General features: G+C 47.6%; 1 protein-coding gene and 1 non-coding gene across 2 annotated transcripts in view; both read right to left on the reverse strand.

Annotated features, from left to right (window-relative positions):
- Positions 1-13,879: 13,879 nt before the first annotated feature.
- TRNAT-AGU lies at positions 13,880-13,953 on the reverse strand. The gene has a single exon. It is a non-coding gene; the product is annotated as a tRNA-Thr (tRNA).
- A 1,896-nt stretch (positions 13,954-15,849) lies between these two features.
- Positions 15,850-17,556, reverse strand: part of WDR88 (WD repeat domain 88) — a 35,363-nt gene continuing 33,656 nt past the window's right edge. Inside the window, exon 11 of the mRNA XM_006096002.3 lies at positions 15,850-16,017. Coding sequence (XP_006096064.1) covers positions 15,850-16,017 — 168 coding nt within the window. The remainder of the gene's footprint in view (positions 16,018-17,556) is intronic.

Here is a 17,556-nt window from a genome sequence, read left to right on the forward strand (position 1 = left end):
AGAATAATTGTTTTTATCTCTACCCGAGCATTTTTTGAGAAGATTACGACAACAGAAAACAAACGGTTCTGCCCCCCGTTTTTTTCAACTCCCCACCCGAAGACCCTAAATAAAGGGTGCCGTGCTGTTTTTTCTTTCGCATGTAACCTTATGAGAAACACACATCCAATTGAAGTAAGATCCGCTCTTTTCAGCTACGTCGATGGGAACCCTGGTCCCCCTTCTTTTGTAATATGGCCCCCCACTTGAAGTCCCCCTTTTCTGTCGCGGTTGCGATCAGGGCCTCTGCGGGCACGTGAGACACGCCGAGGGGGTGTATTATACCCGTAAGCCTGGCGCTCGATCATGGAGCTCAACCCTGTTTTCTTTATTTTTCCGGCCTAAAGATACAGGACCCGACTCAACCAGACGGATCTTGCCAAAGGGGTCGATTCACCGTGGGCGGGCCTTTCCTTATGGGTGCCGGGGGCCCGGGATTTCTGTACAACGAGGGGAGGAGGGTTGGAAGAAGGTGGCTGCTAGAGGAAGGAGCCACACAGGGCTGCTGGGGGACCTGAGGGCAGGACAGCATGCGGTGGCTCAGGTTCCTGCCCCTCCGCCCCGACCCCCTCGTTTGCCACAGCCCCAGGAGCCATGCCACATCCCTGCGATGGATCCCTCTGTGCACAGCAAGGCCTGTGAGGGGATATTGGGGGCCACTCTCAGAGGCTTTTGGAAACGCACCCCTCCCAGGGGCCGCTGAGCCCATCCAGTCAGCCGTGCTGGCTCTGGGAAATAGAGAGGAGGCCTGCTTCTCCGGATTGGGCCACCATCTGAGAAAGCAGTCAGCAGAGGGGCTGGGCTCAGAAGAAGCAGAAACCTGGAGAGACTTAAAGGAGGGTTGAGAAGGCCATTTAGGGTCAAGCAGGTCAGCCCTCCTTCCTTGAGAATGATGTGAAACCACATGTCCGCGAAGGTTCCTGGCATGGAGGCTGGTATGGCCTGCCCACCCCCCGCTGGGGCTCAGGACCCTCTGCATCCCCCCCGCCCCTCACCTTGGATCAGAGCCTGTTAAGAGAGAACGTTGAGAGGAACTGGTGTTCTGTTAGTAAAAGTTGTAGACAGAGCACCTTTTAGTTTTTCTGGTTTTTCTTGTTCTCTTGTAATTTCTTTGATTTTTCCAAAGCAGACTTCTTCTTGGGAGATGTATTAAAGGATTTGAGAATAAAATAACAAGATAAACAATTCATTTACGGTAAAGAGCACCAGCCTGCCGTCATTTGGTTTCTGAAATTCCTCAGACTGCTCACTACCTTTATTCGTGGCAAAATGGCAAAATGTTTGACTGAAGTAGGGGCACCGGCAGGGAGCACCCACAGCTTTATTCCCTCTTCAATGTACATAATGCGTTACCTAAGGAATCCAGCTTGAAGACCAGTGCCATGAGGAGTCCTACCAAGAGCCTGAGGCAAAAAGAAAAAGATGAGCCCTACATATACCCATCAAAATATCCTCCCATATTTTGGATCAAATGAGAAAGGTTAACAGAAGTTCTACAATCATAAAACATGACTATATTAAAGCTCTAAATTGCTTAAATCTGGTAACAGTTCATTGTCAACCCTCATAAAGCCACATGGCAGGGGACCACCAACCTACCTGGGAACCATTGCACAACAGTGTGGGGTCATAAAACAAACAACAACCTATCTTGATTTAAATGTTTGATCACTTGTTCATCATAGACTTTTCACATTTATTTTTATTTTTTTAAACATAATTCATTTTGCCACTGACTGCTTCTGTGGGTCTGTTGGTCCTCCTGCCAGGCTGGGGGTGTAGGGGGCACAAATTTAAACCCTGCCCATATTGAGACTGATTGACATCCCATTTCTACCGGGGAGGTGCCCGCAACCCAGGTACATGCCCTTGACCGGAATCGAACCTGGGACCCTTCAGTCCGCAGGCCGAGGGGTAGCCCTGGCTCAGTCCTCTCCCCCAAACCATCTCACCTCATCTGGAACAGTTTCTAGCTGCAGGATTCCACAGCCTGGCTGCAGGCACCTGCTCCCTCCGCCTCTGCAACCTTTTAACAAACATCCTGTATTGGCATGAGCTGTATCCAGGAGATTTCTGTCCCACACAACCCATAATCTCCAAAGTAGTAAACAATTCAGTGCTGAAAGAGGTGGTGCAAGTAATAGACCCAGAGAATGTGTAAACTGGTTGGGACAGACGAGGGAGAAGCAGGGCAGAAGGGCCCAGCAGGGATCAGGGTCCTGCAAGCGGGAAGCTGGCTTTCCCAGTTAGGAAGAAGCAGATGCTGTCACTCAGGTGTGTCCCAGGAGACGTGGACTGTGGGCCTTTGAGGCCTTCTGCAAGCTCTTCCAGGAGTGAGAAGAAGAGGACAAGCAGGAGGGGGAGGGAAGGGGCACAGAGGTGTCCCACATAAACCCCTGTCCAGAACAATGGGCACTGCCATCGCCCCATCAGTGGCTGCGTGCCCTGAGGCTGCCACAGGACACAGAGTAAGCCACTGCCTCTGGAGAGTCCTCTCGCCCCCTCCGCCATCCGCCCACCTGCAGATGCAAACTGAAGCCCTCTCCTATCCAGTTGGTTGCTGGGTACTACATAGAGGATGCTGAGTTGAATGGTAATTATCTTTCTTGATTTCAAATAGTTAGAATATAGTTGAGGGTCAAAGGTCAAAAGTAGCTTTGGCAAGTAAAACTGAAACAAGGTCCTACAACCACCTGGTCCAGTGCAGATGTCTTCTTTTCTCCAAGGAAGGCAAACCTGTCATTGTCCCACCTGAAGTCTAGACTGGACACCTCCCCCTCTGGCCACATCACTTACTGAGGAAATAACTTCTACTCCGATCTTCCCACACCGTCCATCACTGAGTGCTGATCGTCCCCACATGTATCTCCAGTCTGTCCACTTCTCTCCATCCCCACGACCGCCGCCCTGGTCCCAGCCACCATCTCCTCTCTCTTGGACTCTGCAGAAGCCTCCTAAGTGATCACCTGCCTCCCAATCAACAGCTCGTATTTTTAACAAGCAAAGTGAATCACGTCCCCTGCAGAAAATGCTACAGAACAGGCTTCAAAGTTTTTAACCTGAGCCTCGTGATCCGATGGGACTAGCCGTGCCTACCAAGACCCCCTCCCCAGCCAACTCCTTCTGTTCTCAGAATGTTTCCACTCTTCCCAGAACTAATTCTGACTCTTCCTCTGTGCTGCCAGGACACCAGTCAGGAAGCAGCATTTGGAGGACTGTGAGCAGCCCTCTGAGCAGCCTCCCCAGGGCGCAGGGCCCCCTGGAGAGAAACATTCCAAACACCCCAGGCCAGCGACTCAGCGAGCCCGTGGTGAGAGGGGAGCTCTGTATGCATCTGTGGCCGGTTTCTCCTTGCGAGGAACCCATCCCTGGATGTGTTATAAGGTTTTCTGGGGGCCCCTGCAAATGAGCCTCCCAAGACAGTGTCTTCTAAAAGGCTATTTTTCTCTCACAGACATTAAAATTCCTGCTTCTCAACTGATGTTTTAAAATCTCAGCCACGTAAGTAGAAACAAACATGAAAGCCTGTGACTGTGGGATTTCTGAATGGCTCTAATATTGTACAACTTTTAAATAAGATGGTGGGAGGACAGGAAAGGAGGTAAGGAGAGAAAAATGGCTTTAGGAAAAGAGAATTAAGGTTTATTTGAATTAAAAATACTAAAGATATCCAAACCACAATGAGATGCCACTTTATATCCATTAAGATGACTATTAGAAAGAAAGAGAGAAGAAAAATAACAAGTGTTAGCAAGAATGTGGAAAAGTTAGAATCCTTGCACATTGCTGATGGGAATATAAAATAGTGCAGCTACTATGGAAAATAGTTTGGCAGTTTCTCCAAAGGTTAAACAGAACTACCATATGACTCAACAATTCCACTTTGGGGCATACAGCCAAAGAATTGAAAGCAGGAGCTTCAGGAAATACTTGCACAATCATGTTCATAACAGCATTATTCATAATAACCAAAAGGTGGAAACAACCCAAGTATCTTGACAGGTAAATGGATAAACAAAATGTAGTATGCCCATACAATGGAATATTATTCAGTCTTTAAAAGGAAGGACATTCTGACACATGCTATAACATGGATGAACCTTGAGGACATTATGCTAAGTGAAATAAGCCAGTCAGAAAAGGACAAATACTGTATGATTCCACTTACATGCGGAACCTAGAGTACTCAAATTCATAAAGACAGAAATTAAAAGGGTGGTTACCAGGGGCTGGAGGGAGGGGCAATTGGGGATTAGTGTTTGATGGGAACAGAGTTTCAGTTTGGGGGGAGGGAGTTCTGGAGACAGATGGTGGTGATGGTTGCACAACGATGTAAACGTGCTTAATGCCACTGAAACACACACTTAAAAATGGTTAAAATGGTAAAGTTTGTGTTATGTATATTTTACCACAATAAAAATACAGTGGAAATAAACCGGTAAAAGTCAGGGTTGTCACATTTCTACCTGTGAGAGATGAGGCAGCCGGTCTGCATCGCTGCTTTGGGTTTAGTGCGGCTTCCTAGCCTCTGCCTTCCTAGAGCCTGTTCTATGGGGGAGAGGGGACAAGGCTTGATGCCCAGTGCTTGCTCCACCCTGAAAGGGGCCCAGGCATCACCCCCTCCACCTCCCACCCTCCTCCCACCACCACTCACCGATCCAGCCCTGCACACCTGCAGGCACATCCATGGTGATGGGCTCGGTGTGGCCACACACATCCAGCCATAGCTGCTCTCCAAGCTACTTCTGGCTCTCACAACCTTAATAGACCAGCGGCAGTAAAATCACTTCACCTCCAGTATCGAGCAGTAATTTTAAAATTATAGGCCTGGAACAGTGATGATACGTGTGTCGTAGAAGCACCATTCAGAAAAGGAAAAAGGCTTTTATTGCAATAAAAATGTTAGCACCAGTTCACCCCTTGGTTTACATAACCCTCTCAACAGTAATTTTGGATGCTGAGTACAGTTCCCATCTTCAAACAAACAGCTCCCCTCGGCCTTGCCGAAGCACTCAGAAGTGCCCTGCAACAATAATCATTTGTGTATTGATTTGGGGGGGAAATCAATCCAATTCAGTCCACCTCACTAAATTATTAATGGAGCAAAGCACATCAGAAGCCCGAGGTGGGTCAACAGATAAGGTTTGTTTCTTAACCCTGTTGCTGCCACAGGAATAAAAATTACAGGTTGAGATGACCCTGAGTCCAGAGACACACACGCAGGTCTGGGAAACGCAAGGCTGGAGGGATGGTTAGGGAAGCCACCCGGACAAGCCTCACATTTCAAGGCGCAGCTGTGGGAGGTGAAAGCATCCTGCTGAGGTGGCGCCTAGGCAGGCTGCCTGTCCCTGTCCGAGCTCCTAGGACTCCCTGGCGGCCACACAGTCCAGTGGAGTAGTGGGCGCTAACCACTCACCAGGGCCCCGCCTCCACCATAGTGGACAGCGAACCTTTATGTCATGGACTTCATGGTTGTACGTAAATCAACTCATTTTTATTTTATTTAAGTAGTCCTACTTCAAAAGAAATTTTATATCATTACCTTGAATGTAAACCCAGATTTCTAGCGCTCAATAGGGAATCATAAATATGTAAACATGACCAAAACAAAACTGTACATTCTGTTGCCTGCATGCCTGTTTCTCCCTCCACCAGGGAGACTGAAGTAGTCTAGCCCCAGCTGGTATTGCTCAGTGGATAGAGCGTTGGCCCACAGACTAAAGGGTCATGGGTTTGATTCTGGTTAAGGGCACAGACCTCAGTAGCAAGGTTGCAACCTCTCCAGCCCAGGTAGGGGTGCATGCTGGAGGCAATCAATAGATGTGTCTCTCTCACATGGATGTTTCTCTGTGTGCGTGTGTGTGTGTGTGTGTGTGTGTGTGTGTCTCCCCCTCCCTTCCACTCTCTCTAAAAATCAATGGAAAAATATTTTCGGGTGAGGATTAACAACAACAACAACAAAAGTAGTCTATCCCTGGCTGGTTTGGCTCAGAGCATAGGCCTGGGGACTGAAGGGTCCCAGGTTCAATTCCAGTCAAGGGCACATTCCTGGGTTGCAGGCTCGGTCCCATCAATGATTCTCATCATTGATGTTCTAATTTCTCTCTCCCTCTTTCTTCCTCTCTGAAATCAATAAAAATATATATTTTTAAAAAGAGTAGTCTAGACACACTGGCACACTGGCAACAAAACAGGGAATTTCTCCTCAATTGCATGAGAAACACTGGAGGACAATTGAAGAGAGAATAATGTCCTTGCAGGTGGTATTTCCAGCTCTGATCCAGATCATCCGGGTCCTACTGGAAGTCACCCCAGTGTCCCACAGGCAGGAAGGCCTGCATGATAAAGCAGAGGCTCTGGAGTCAACCTGCCGAGGATTCAACCCAACTCCCCACTCACTCCCCATGGGAGCAGGTTTCTTAATTTTATGAGCCGTGGCTTCCTCATCTGTAAGTAGGGCACAACCATACCCACTTCACTGGGTCATGAGAAGAACAAAAGCATTAATACCTGTAAGGCACTTAAAACAGTCCCTGGCCTTGAGTAAGCACTCGGTAAAGGCCAGCCACTATCCAACTACCCGCTTCCACGAAAACTCCTATTAAGTCTTCAGAACCCAGGTCAGCTATCCTCTCTCTGCCCTCCCAGAAGGAGATAAAACTTCCTCTGCCCCCACTGCTCCATCTGTGCCTCATGCTATGTGTATTTTACCACACTAAAAACACAGTAAAAATAAACTAGTAAAAGTCAGGGCTGCCACATGTCCACCTGGTGTCTTTATAAGAAGAGGAAATTTGGACAGCCATGTGTGAGCACATAGAGGAAAATGCCACATGAGAACATTAGTGAGAAGGCAGCCAAGGAGAGAAGTCTCAAGAAATTAAACCTGCTGACACCTCAATCTTGGACTTCCACCTCCAGAACTGCGAGAGAATCCATTTCCACGTGTGATATTTTGTTATAGCAGCTGTACTGACTAATACAAGGACTAGGGAGAGGTGACTCTAACATGCAGATAAGTAAGGGAGCACAACACCCCGGGGTGAAGATAAGTGCACTGGAGAAAACAAAACACGGGATCAGGATGGAAGGATTGCAGGTGGCCTTCAATCTGAGAACTAAATAACAAGGAGCTAATCAGGCAAAGGTTTGGAGACAGAGGAAACAGCTTGTAAAAAGGTCCTAAGCTCTGCAAGATAACTGCTGAGTGAACAGGTGCGGGGCTACACAGTTCTCCCTTCCTGGTCCCATGCCGCAGGTGCCTTTTGAGGATGCCCTGCCCTTGTCATTGTGAGAAGTCCAAAGGTCTATTCATCAACACCCTATCCTGCTCCCTTCAAGCAAGGACAGGCACGTGACCAAGACCAGCCAATCACCACCTCTCTGGGGCCCTGGTTCCAGAGCAGGGAGGGCAGGGATGAGAAGGGGGGCAGGAACTGGGGGGTGAGGAGTTTGCTGGCTGGTCCTTGGGAATGCCCCTTGTTCTGCAAGTGCCAAGCTGGTTCCCAGCGTTGCTGCTGTGGGTTCCATGAACCGCCCCCAGAATGTCCTCTCCCCCTCCCACAAAGTCCCGTGGTGGTTAGAAAAGGTGATGGTGGCTACTGTGGGTAAGAGCAGGCTGCAGGCACCAAGACTGATGTTCTACCAGGCAATGTGGCAGGACCCAGGCCCAGAGTCTGGCCCCCCAGCCGTTCTTGTGGGGAAATATGGGTGGAGTGAAAGGGGTAAGGAAGGTGGGCAAGAATTACACAGAGCTTCTTAGGGGAAATTTGTCAAACAGCAACACCTGAGGGAAGGTGTGGGGCAGGTTCCAGGACTACACAATAACATTTTTACATTTTAAATGGATTCAATGAATCCACAGCGAACTGGTTGGCCAAGATGGGCTCACGGAGTATGAAAGTAATGAATGCTCATTGTAAAGAAAACAAACAAAGACCGACCACCCCGACAATAACATTGCTATTTTGGCAAATATCCTTCCAGCTGCCTTTTTTTTTTTAATGTATTCTGGTAAAATCTGCATAACATAAAATTTACCACTTTAACCATTTTCAGTGGCATTAAGTACATTCACCTGTCGTGCAGCTATTGCCATCATGTCTCCAGAACTTTCCCACCTTCCCAAACGGAAACTCTGCCCCATTAAACACTAACTCCATTCTCCCCTTTTCCTGCCCCCGGCAACCACCATTCTACTTCCTGTTTCTGTGGAGTTGACTCCTCCAGGTACCATATCAGTAGAATCATGTAGTATTTGTCTCCTGTGACTGAGCAAACTACTTTTTTTAAACACACTTACAGAGTTTTTACCGAAATGGAATCATAATAAGTAATTTTATAACTTTTTATTTGGCGATACATCACATGCCTCCACGTTCACATATGTAGTTTTGCACCCTCATTCTGAGTACCGCCACACTCCAGGGAGAGCCAGACTTGTCATTTGGTTGTTTCTAGTCTCTCTCCTGAGCAATCTTTAGTAAATAACCTGTCTCCATCCTCACAAAGTATCCGGCCAGGTCTTTCAGATGGGTGCCTGGAGGTCTGGCTTCTGAGCCACAGGGAGCAGTTTAAACCTGAAGCACATCTCTAGATTGTACCATAAAAAGTGCTCAGTTTCTCAGCAACCTGGGGCTTATCATCAGCCTTTATAAATATTTTCTTATGTGGCTGGAGGAAAAGTACCTCATTGCTTCAATCTGCATTTATTCAATTGAACATATTTTCATGTGTATTGGCCATTTGCCTTTCTTCCTTTGTGAATGACCTATTCCTACCTTCTGCAATTTTTTAAGGAAAAAAAGTATTCAGAAATAAAGAGGTATGTGTACTACCCTCAGTAACAAGACCAAATTAAATTGTGCCTCCTTAAGCCTCTCAGAAGGGCACATTTGTCAACGGAAGGAATGTGCTTCGATATTCCTCCTTTAGCGGATTTCCAGGATTTTTTTTTTTAAATATATTTTATTGACTTTTTACAGAGAGGAAGGAAGAGGGATAGAGAGTTAGAAACATCGATGAGAGAGAAACATCGATCAGCTGCCTCCTGCGCACCCTCTTCTGGGGATGTGCCCGCAACCAAGGTACAGGCCCTTGACCGGAATCGAACCTGGGACCCTTCAGTCCCCAGGCTGACGCTCTACCCACTGAGCCAAACTGGTTATGGCAGTGTTTGTTTTTTTTTTCAATATGTGGATCATTAGCATCACAACAGCTGAAATAATCAGCACCAAAAGCTTACAGGTTTCCGCCCAGCTCCTAAATCTCCGATAACAAAGAAAACAAGCAAGTTATCTAGCACTGGAAGTACAGATCTACATTTTCTCAGGTAACTGAGGCCAAGTTCAACTTAACATCATTCCTGGAACCCGGTGAACTGCATTCAGACATGAGAGCATCAAGATCTGTGGGACAGGCTTTCTTTTTTTTTTTTTTTTTTTAATATATTTTATTGATTTTTTACAGAGAGGAAAGGAGAGAGACAGAGAGTTAGAAACATCGATGAGAGAGAAACACCGACCAGCCGCCTCCTGCACATCCCCCACTGGGGATGTGCCCGCGACCCAGGTACATGCCCTTGACTGGAATCGAACCCGGGGCCCTTCAGTCCGCAGGCCGACGCTCTATCCACTGAGCCAAACCGGTTTCGGCTGGGACAGGCTTTCTTGCACTTGAACCCCTACATTGTCAGCAAAGGAAATTGTGCAAAAAACAAGGGCATGATATTTTTTCCAGAAAATGAACAACAGAAAGTTCATTCAACTATTTATTTAAATAACATTATATGCCACTTAGAAAACCAAGAAATAATGTTCTTTACATTTTTCTTTGTGTGTTTTTTAAAATTCTATTGAAAAAGAGAAGAAAATAACTCTAGTTTCCTAAATTGTTTCAACAAGAGCCAAAGTCTAATTTGATTCCATCTAAAATGTGTCCACAGTAGCCATGAAGTTGTCAAGTTTGGGAGGTAGGGAGAACACAGGGACACCCAGAACTACTGTGCTCAGTTAAGTCTAGTTATAACAATAATGACAATGACAACAACAATAATAAGAGCTCTCAAGAACATTTAACACCTTCAAGGCAACATGTTTGTTTTTTTTGCTCCTTGGGAGACAAAAATCCTGAATCTTCTTGGCCATTATCATTGTTGCTCTTTGATATTCTTCATCCAAAATTCAGATGACCTTGGTGTCCCTGCTTACAACACCCTTGTCCAGGCTGTCCTTTGAGTACCCTCCATGCAAGATCCTCCATGCAGTAAGTCAAAGTGGAAGATGAAAATGAGGGGAAGCACGGCATGGCTCGACCACAGTGGCCCACCACTTAGACTAAGGAGGAAAAGTGACAGGTAACGTGGAAAAACTCTCCTCCCCAGAAGAAAACATAAATGGTCCAAGGAGAGACATTTGAGCATTACACTTTCTCCTGCAAGTAAGGAAAACTTATTCAACTTTTCCTATGGGAATCTGGCCCAGAGCTTAGGACAGGAATGCACAGAGAAACTGGTAGGAAACTATGTGGTTGGGATCTCTCTTCCCAGCCTTTCCCCTGCGCCTAATCTGGTCTCTTCCCCAACTTCTGTTTCCTGCAATCACATGGCAGAAAACATGGCACCCTTCCCTCCCAAACCCCCTCCCCCATCCCCGCCACCACCATCACCCACAACACCTGAGTCTGCACATTATAGGACAGCCACTCAAGTTCCAAATTCTATAAAAGGGCTCTAACTGGCCCAGCCTGACCAGGTACTCTTCTGTGTAGGCCATCCTGGGTCAGGTGTCCAGCTGTGGCCAAGGGCTACGGTTATCTGGTCTTGAAGCCCTGAGAATTGACATCAAGTAGAAACCATTCCCAAATATTCTTGTGGTGTGTCCTACAACTTGCCATGAACTTCTGAATTAAAAGGTTTTGTTGTAAATGTAAGTTTTCAATTCACTTGGGTAAATATCTAGGAGTGAGATTGTTGAATTGTATGATAAATATGTTTAACTTTATAGGAAGCTACCAAAGTTCACTCAAGAAGAAATAGATAAAGCGAATAGTGCTAGAACTATCAGCAATTGAATTTGTAATGAAAACCTTCCAACAAAGAAAACTTCATGCCCAGATGGTTTCATTGGTGAATTCTACCAAACAGTGAAGGAAGAAATCCTATCAATTCTACACAGCTTTTTAGAAAAATAAAACAGGAGGAAAATTTCCCAACTCACTATATGAGGCCAGATTTATCCTGATACCAAAACCAGAGAAAGACTTTACAAGAAAAGAAAACTACAGACCAATATATCATATGAACATAAAAGCAAAACTCATCAACAAAATATTAGCTAATTTAATCCTGCAAAATATTAAAAGGACAATATATCACAACTAAATGGAGCTTCTTGCAAAGCTGGTTCAACACTGCAAAATCAGTTTGTGTAATTTGTCCAAAAAAAAGTTATAGATCTGGCCCTAGCTGGTATGGCTCAGTTGGTTGGACATCATCCTATGCACTGAAAGGTTGGCAGTTCGATTCCCAGTCAGAGCACATACCCAGGTTTCAGGTTTGACAGTAGGCAAGCAATCGATATTTCTCTCTCACATGGATGTTTCTCTCTCTCCCTCTCCTTTTCTCTCTCTCTATAAAAATCAATAAAAACATATTTTTTAAAAAGTATAGATCTGTACATCACAAGAGTGGATTTTTCTGTATGCAAATTTTTAGAAACCACCCAGAATGTCAGGAAATCAAGATGGAATGTACCCAGTGACAAATGAATATTTACAAATGGGTGGCTCAACCACACTGAAAGTTATGAGAAAAAAAGGAGCTGAGATGATGTTTTGACTAGATACTGTAAGACTAAAGCAAAGAGAGCTGTGGAGAAACACTGGTTGGCAAATTTGTTTCTCAAACAGATATAGGCTATTAATTCTGAAACTATTTTACATATATAGAAGAGTTGAACAATAAGTAAACGTATTGGAAATAATGAGGGAGACAGGTTTTTCACTGACGGAGAAAGAAAAAGTGAGAGGGAATGCTAGAATAAATACTATGGTGCTAGATTAGAGTCAGAAATATCAGTCTGTACATTTGTTAATGTACATGAGTTTTTGTGTTAAAATGTAATCTAATTTTAAGAATTAAAATGTGGTGGGAAATGTTTTGTTTCTACATTAGTTAACCTATTAAATAATAACATTTTATAAGTATCATTTGTACAAATACATTCAACATTATAGTTTGATTTATAAGAATAACTACACAGCCCTGGCTGATTTGCCTTAGAGGATCGCAGGTCTGATTCTGGTCAAGGGCATGTACCTTGGTTGCAAGCTCGATTCCTCATCCAGGTCGGGGTGGACTTGCAGGAGGCAGCAAGTCGATGTGTCTCTCTCACATCAATGTTTCTCTCTCTGTGTCTCTCCTCCTCCCTTTCAGGGGCACAGACCAGTGAGGAATAAAAAAAAAAAAAAACAAACAATGGAAAATATCCTCGGGTGAGGATTAACAAAAAAAATAATAAAAGCAACCACACAAATGAGGAGCATGAGGTATATTAATGACTGATTTTTCTCTCCTCCAGCTGAGAGCCCAGCACAGTGGAGACCTCACTCCTTGCCCTTACCTGGCAGCAAGGTGGAGCTCTACCTGAGAGGCAGTCCAAGGAGCCTTCCCCAAGGCTGAGGTCATTCTCCAGAGGATCAGGAAATGTGAAACTCTTCCCAGGGAGCAGCTGACAGGGTGTGTACATCTCCCCTCAGTGGTTGAGCATCGACCTATGAACCAGGAGGTCACGGTTGGATTCCCCATCAGGGCACATGCCCACGTTGGGGGCTCTGTCCACAGTGTGGGGCATGCAGGAGGCATCTGATGGGTGATTCTCTCTCATCATTTTTCTATCTCCTCTCCCTTTTTCTCTGAAATCAATAAAAACATATTTTTTTAAAAACAATTCCATTTACAATAACATCAAACAGAAGAACATACTTAGGATTAAATTTTACCCAAAAATGTGCAAAATTTGTACTCTCAAAACTAAAAAAGAAAAAAAATGTTGAACGAAATTAAACATCTCCCCTGGCCACATAACAGGCACATGCTCAAAACTGACCTGATATCCCTCAGGCTAGCAGGAAAGAGGTCAGAAAAATACCAGCCTCACAATGACTCAAGCCCTTGTTACCAATAAACTCATCTCTGATGTTCCTATCAGAACTGCAAAGCCTCAAAGTATCCTTAAAAGTTTTTCTTTGCAATGTCAAACAAAAACAACCAAGCTACAAAGGGCAAGAAATTGACCTCAAAGCAAAATGTAAAAGACAGATGATAAACCTAGACCCATGGGAGCAACTTCTGGGGCAGATGAATTTGAGTATTGGGGACATAGACTGATGTCTGCAGCTCGTTGAAACTGTCCTGTTACGACTGATGTGGATTTTGTTTGACAAGAGAACTCCTGGGTTACTTTTTATTCTTCCAATGCCCCAGAGACTTCGACTCAATTGCTGTGGGTCAGGCCCTCGGACCGTGGATTTTTACCCAGCCCGGGCTTTAGGGCGCAGCCTCACTCCTGACCCCCTGGAAAAGCTGCCTCCAAACTCGGGGTACTGCTTGATCCGTTCCCTCCCGATAGTTTTCATACTTTGATTACCCTGGGGTCACGCTGGCCGGATTCAATCCTCCCGTGGACTCCAGGGAGGGCTAGCGCCCCATCCCGCCGCAAGCAGGGGGACGGTCTGAAATGACTTCTCAGAATCACCCTCTCACCCCCGAAATGGGGAGGAGAAGGGTAGGGGTGCAGAGCAAAATTGGAAATGGGCAAAAAGCTTGCGAGACGCTGAATGCAGGCACCGCTGGGATTCGAACCCAGGATCTCCTGTTTACTAGACAGGCGCTTTAACCAACTAAGCCACGGCGCCGCCCGCACGAGTACCGCGAGAATCTATCCCCCCTTTACTAGCGTCTCCAGCGGTACACGCATGCGCACAAATTTTGCCGGCGGCGGACGCATGCGTGGTGTATACATACGCCGCTGAGTGGAGCGCTGAAACCCCGCGGTCCTTGAGTCCGGCGCGCGGTGGCTGGGGCCCGCGCAGCGTTCTCTTCGCCGTCTCTGGAGTGTCCGCGTCCGGTGTGGAGCCACGTGGCTTCCTTCTTTGGGGGACGCTAGCGCAAGACTCAGGCCTCTACCCTGGCGCCCGAACTCCACCAGGCTGTCCGCGAGGCCGAGTCCCCTTCCGCTCGGAAGATCCCCGCCCGCTATCGCGGCCGGACAGCCTGCCAGCCCTGCGTGGGGTCTGGGCGCACCCCCCGAGGTGGTCCCTCCGTGACCACGCACAGGACCCATCGCACTGGCGCCCTCCTCGGTGGCCCACCTTAGCCGCACCCTGTTATCCTGGCGGCTCATCTGCACGCCTGTCGGGACCAGACCCACAGCTTCAGTTGGGCCGCTTCTCTGGAGCACCAGCACCATTCATGGGGAGGATTCGGCTGCAAGTCAAGGCCCTACCCACCCAGGCTTCTCACTTGCCCAGTCTGGGTCTCCTCACCCAGACACATCAGCCACTTTTCCCGGCCTTTGAGCAGCAACAAAACCATATACTAGTACTGCTAATCCATTCGCCCAGCAATTCGGGTGGGAGAGGCTCATCCACAGAAATGCAAGTTTCTGCAAAAATATGTGCACAAGAAGGCTCACTCCAGTATTATTAGTAATAGCAAAGGAACGAGAAACAACCTAAGTGCCCATCGCTGAGGACAGTGTTGGCATACGTAGTCCACCCGTCCTCCACTGCAGAAAGAATAATACCTCTATGCATGTCTTTTGAGACTACTAGCAACAGGACTTCTCTTCAAAGGAGAGCCGAAGTGCTGAGAAATTGTGAATTTTGACATGTGTAACTAAATGGATGCCTACTGACCAGCCACCAGGGTTGAGCAGTCACCAGGGTTGTGACTGAGGAGGGTATCACTAAGCACAAAGAATGACGATCAGGTTACGATGCTCCTGAGCAGACTCACAGGATGCCAGACAAGGGGCACTAAGTAAGTGAGTCCTGCAATAACGTTTTTTAAATGGACCAAGGAGCATACGAATGATATTTGACCCGTGAGCAATACCTAATGGAAAAGGGAGGGTTTTGTGTTTGTCATCTGAAACCTTCACCTCTGAGGTAATTATGTTGTGGATATTCTGTGGAAGCAGAAGGCAGCAGTCCACATGCATGGGCATGCTGGAAATGGAAACGTCTGGGGGTGGGGGGGGGGGGAGTAAGAAACATTCTGTGATAGAAATGCCCACCACCTGCCTGCCTAACTGGACTGCCTCTGCTCGGGGCAGGTGGCCATCTGGGAGCATTAGACAGGGAGCCACCCACAGTCTCGTCCACAGAGGAGGCCCCACACATCTTCCTCTTCATTCACAAGCCCTTCCTCAGGGGTTGCTAGTCCCAGCCCCCAAGGTCTGCCTTGCAGGGCATCTCCAGAGCCCAGAATGGGAATCCAAATGTGTCTGGATGAACACCAGGACATAAAGCTCATAAATAGCAAGAATGCTCCTGAAATTCACACGCACACTCTTTTGCCAAAAGGATCTAGGTTTATTCTGCCTGAAAACTAAAAGCATCCAATCCTGTTCAACAGGGTGTGTGGAGCTGAGGTGGAACCGTGGTGGGAGCCCAGCGAGAGCATGGCTCCTGCCCCAGTCAGACAGGCCCACCCGGCCAGGGAAGGGCCCCAGGGAAGGTCCTTGCAGAGCCCTGAGACCTACGTGAGAGCTGGCCTGTGCTCAGGTCACGCAAAGGGCCCAGGGGCCATCAGTTATCCTTGCCCAAGCTGCACTCCCTTGCGGGTGAGCCCTTCCTTTCTGATGATGAGGCCTCTGCTGACAAACTTGCATCCATCCGGCAGAACACACATTTGGTGACTGTTTCAGAAAAGACGTCACTGTCGTAGGTGGAGAAAGGCCTTTCACATTCTTCACACTGACATGAAATGTTCAAACATAATAGAAAGAGGTGCTAGTCAGAAGGGATCAAGGCATGCAGTTAGAATTCTCTCACCCAGACCAACCACCGTGGGTTAGGTTAAGGAGAGAGCTGCCTCCTCTCGGGGGCTTCTATCCAAGCAAGGGTGGAATTGCAGGCCCCTGAGAGAATGGGCATAGGCTTCTCCCTCTCTCCCCACAAAGAGCTATGCAAGTATTGCCAGGGGTTCTGGGGGCAGGATGGCAAGCATTTGGCAGTGGAGAGGACAGGGCGGAGGGTTCTAACCCCCTCCTCTGCTCTGTGCAAAGAACATGGGGCCAAGGGGATATCCTGACTCCTTGACATCACTTTTATTAGAACCGTGAAAAGCGAATAAGCACAATTTCTGAACAAAGCAGGGATTTTTACTAGATGATGAAGTTGCTGAGCATCCTCCTCCATCTCAGAGCCTGTTTCTGGCCAAAGCACACAGAGAACAGTCGATAGGGCAGCCCAGCTCACTCACTACATCTGCTTCCCACAGACAAGTGAGCGACACCACGGGGCAGGGGGGCTCTCGGGCCATGGGGAGAGGTCTCTCGGGAGTTCCCATCACAACACAGTCCCCTGAGACAAGCCTGCAAGGTGGCATGCCTCTGCCCTAGTGCCCCAAGCTCCTGTGCTTTGCCACCCTTGCCTTTCAGGATACTAAAGCGCGCAGGAGGACAGACCAAGCCCTGCATGGGGCAGGCCCTCTGAGAAATCTGGCCACTGAGACAATCCAGCCTTTTTCTTAAATTAAATCTTCTTTCTTCCACAGTATAATTTCTCATGGCCCAACCCCAGAATGACAGGGCTCAGAGGAGGCAGCACCTGGCAAGTGGAGGACATGCCAGCACTGCTCTGTAGCTAGTCAGTCAGCTTCCAGGGCCTCAGGGCCAACATGGCCTCAATGGCTATGAGAACCTGCTGGCCACAAAAACGAGATTCATGTGGCTCCCACCCCCCACTCCCCTACCCCGCAGTGCTGGTCCTAAATTAGTCATTCCAGAAGCAGTGGCTCCCAGCCAGACCTTCTGAAAGGAGACAAGCCTAGGTGACTGTGGGATTCCAAGGGAAGGAAGACTCAAGAGGGCCCAGGGTAGATTCCTCAGCCTCTTAAAGTGACAGCCAGGTATCGGCTCCATGGCCCTAGTAGGGACAGGCCCCCACTGCCCCGGGAGAACCTCTGTGGCCAGCCCTGGCTGCACCTGGTGAAGCAGAAGATGTGCTCTTTCTACCATCAAGATCTTTCACTAAAGAAACACAGGCACCTGAGCCCTTTCCATGGGCAATGGGGCACTGAGAGCCTAACCAGAGGGTCTGCTGCCAGAGTGTAGGAGGCGCAGGCAGTGTCCAGCTGTGTGCCCAGTGCTCCCTCCGGCTCATGTCCCAGTCCCCTCCCTCACTCCACTTCTCAAATACGTACCAGGCTCACTTCTGCCTCAGAGTCTCCGCACTGGCTGTTCCCTCTGTTGGGAAGTTCTTCCCCTAAACACTGGCACCATCTTCAAGTCT

Source organism: Myotis lucifugus, unplaced genomic scaffold, assembly GCF_000147115.1.
Source record: "Myotis lucifugus unplaced genomic scaffold, Myoluc2.0 scaffold_164, whole genome shotgun sequence".
NCBI classification, from domain to species: Eukaryota; Metazoa; Chordata; class Mammalia; order Chiroptera; family Vespertilionidae; genus Myotis; species Myotis lucifugus.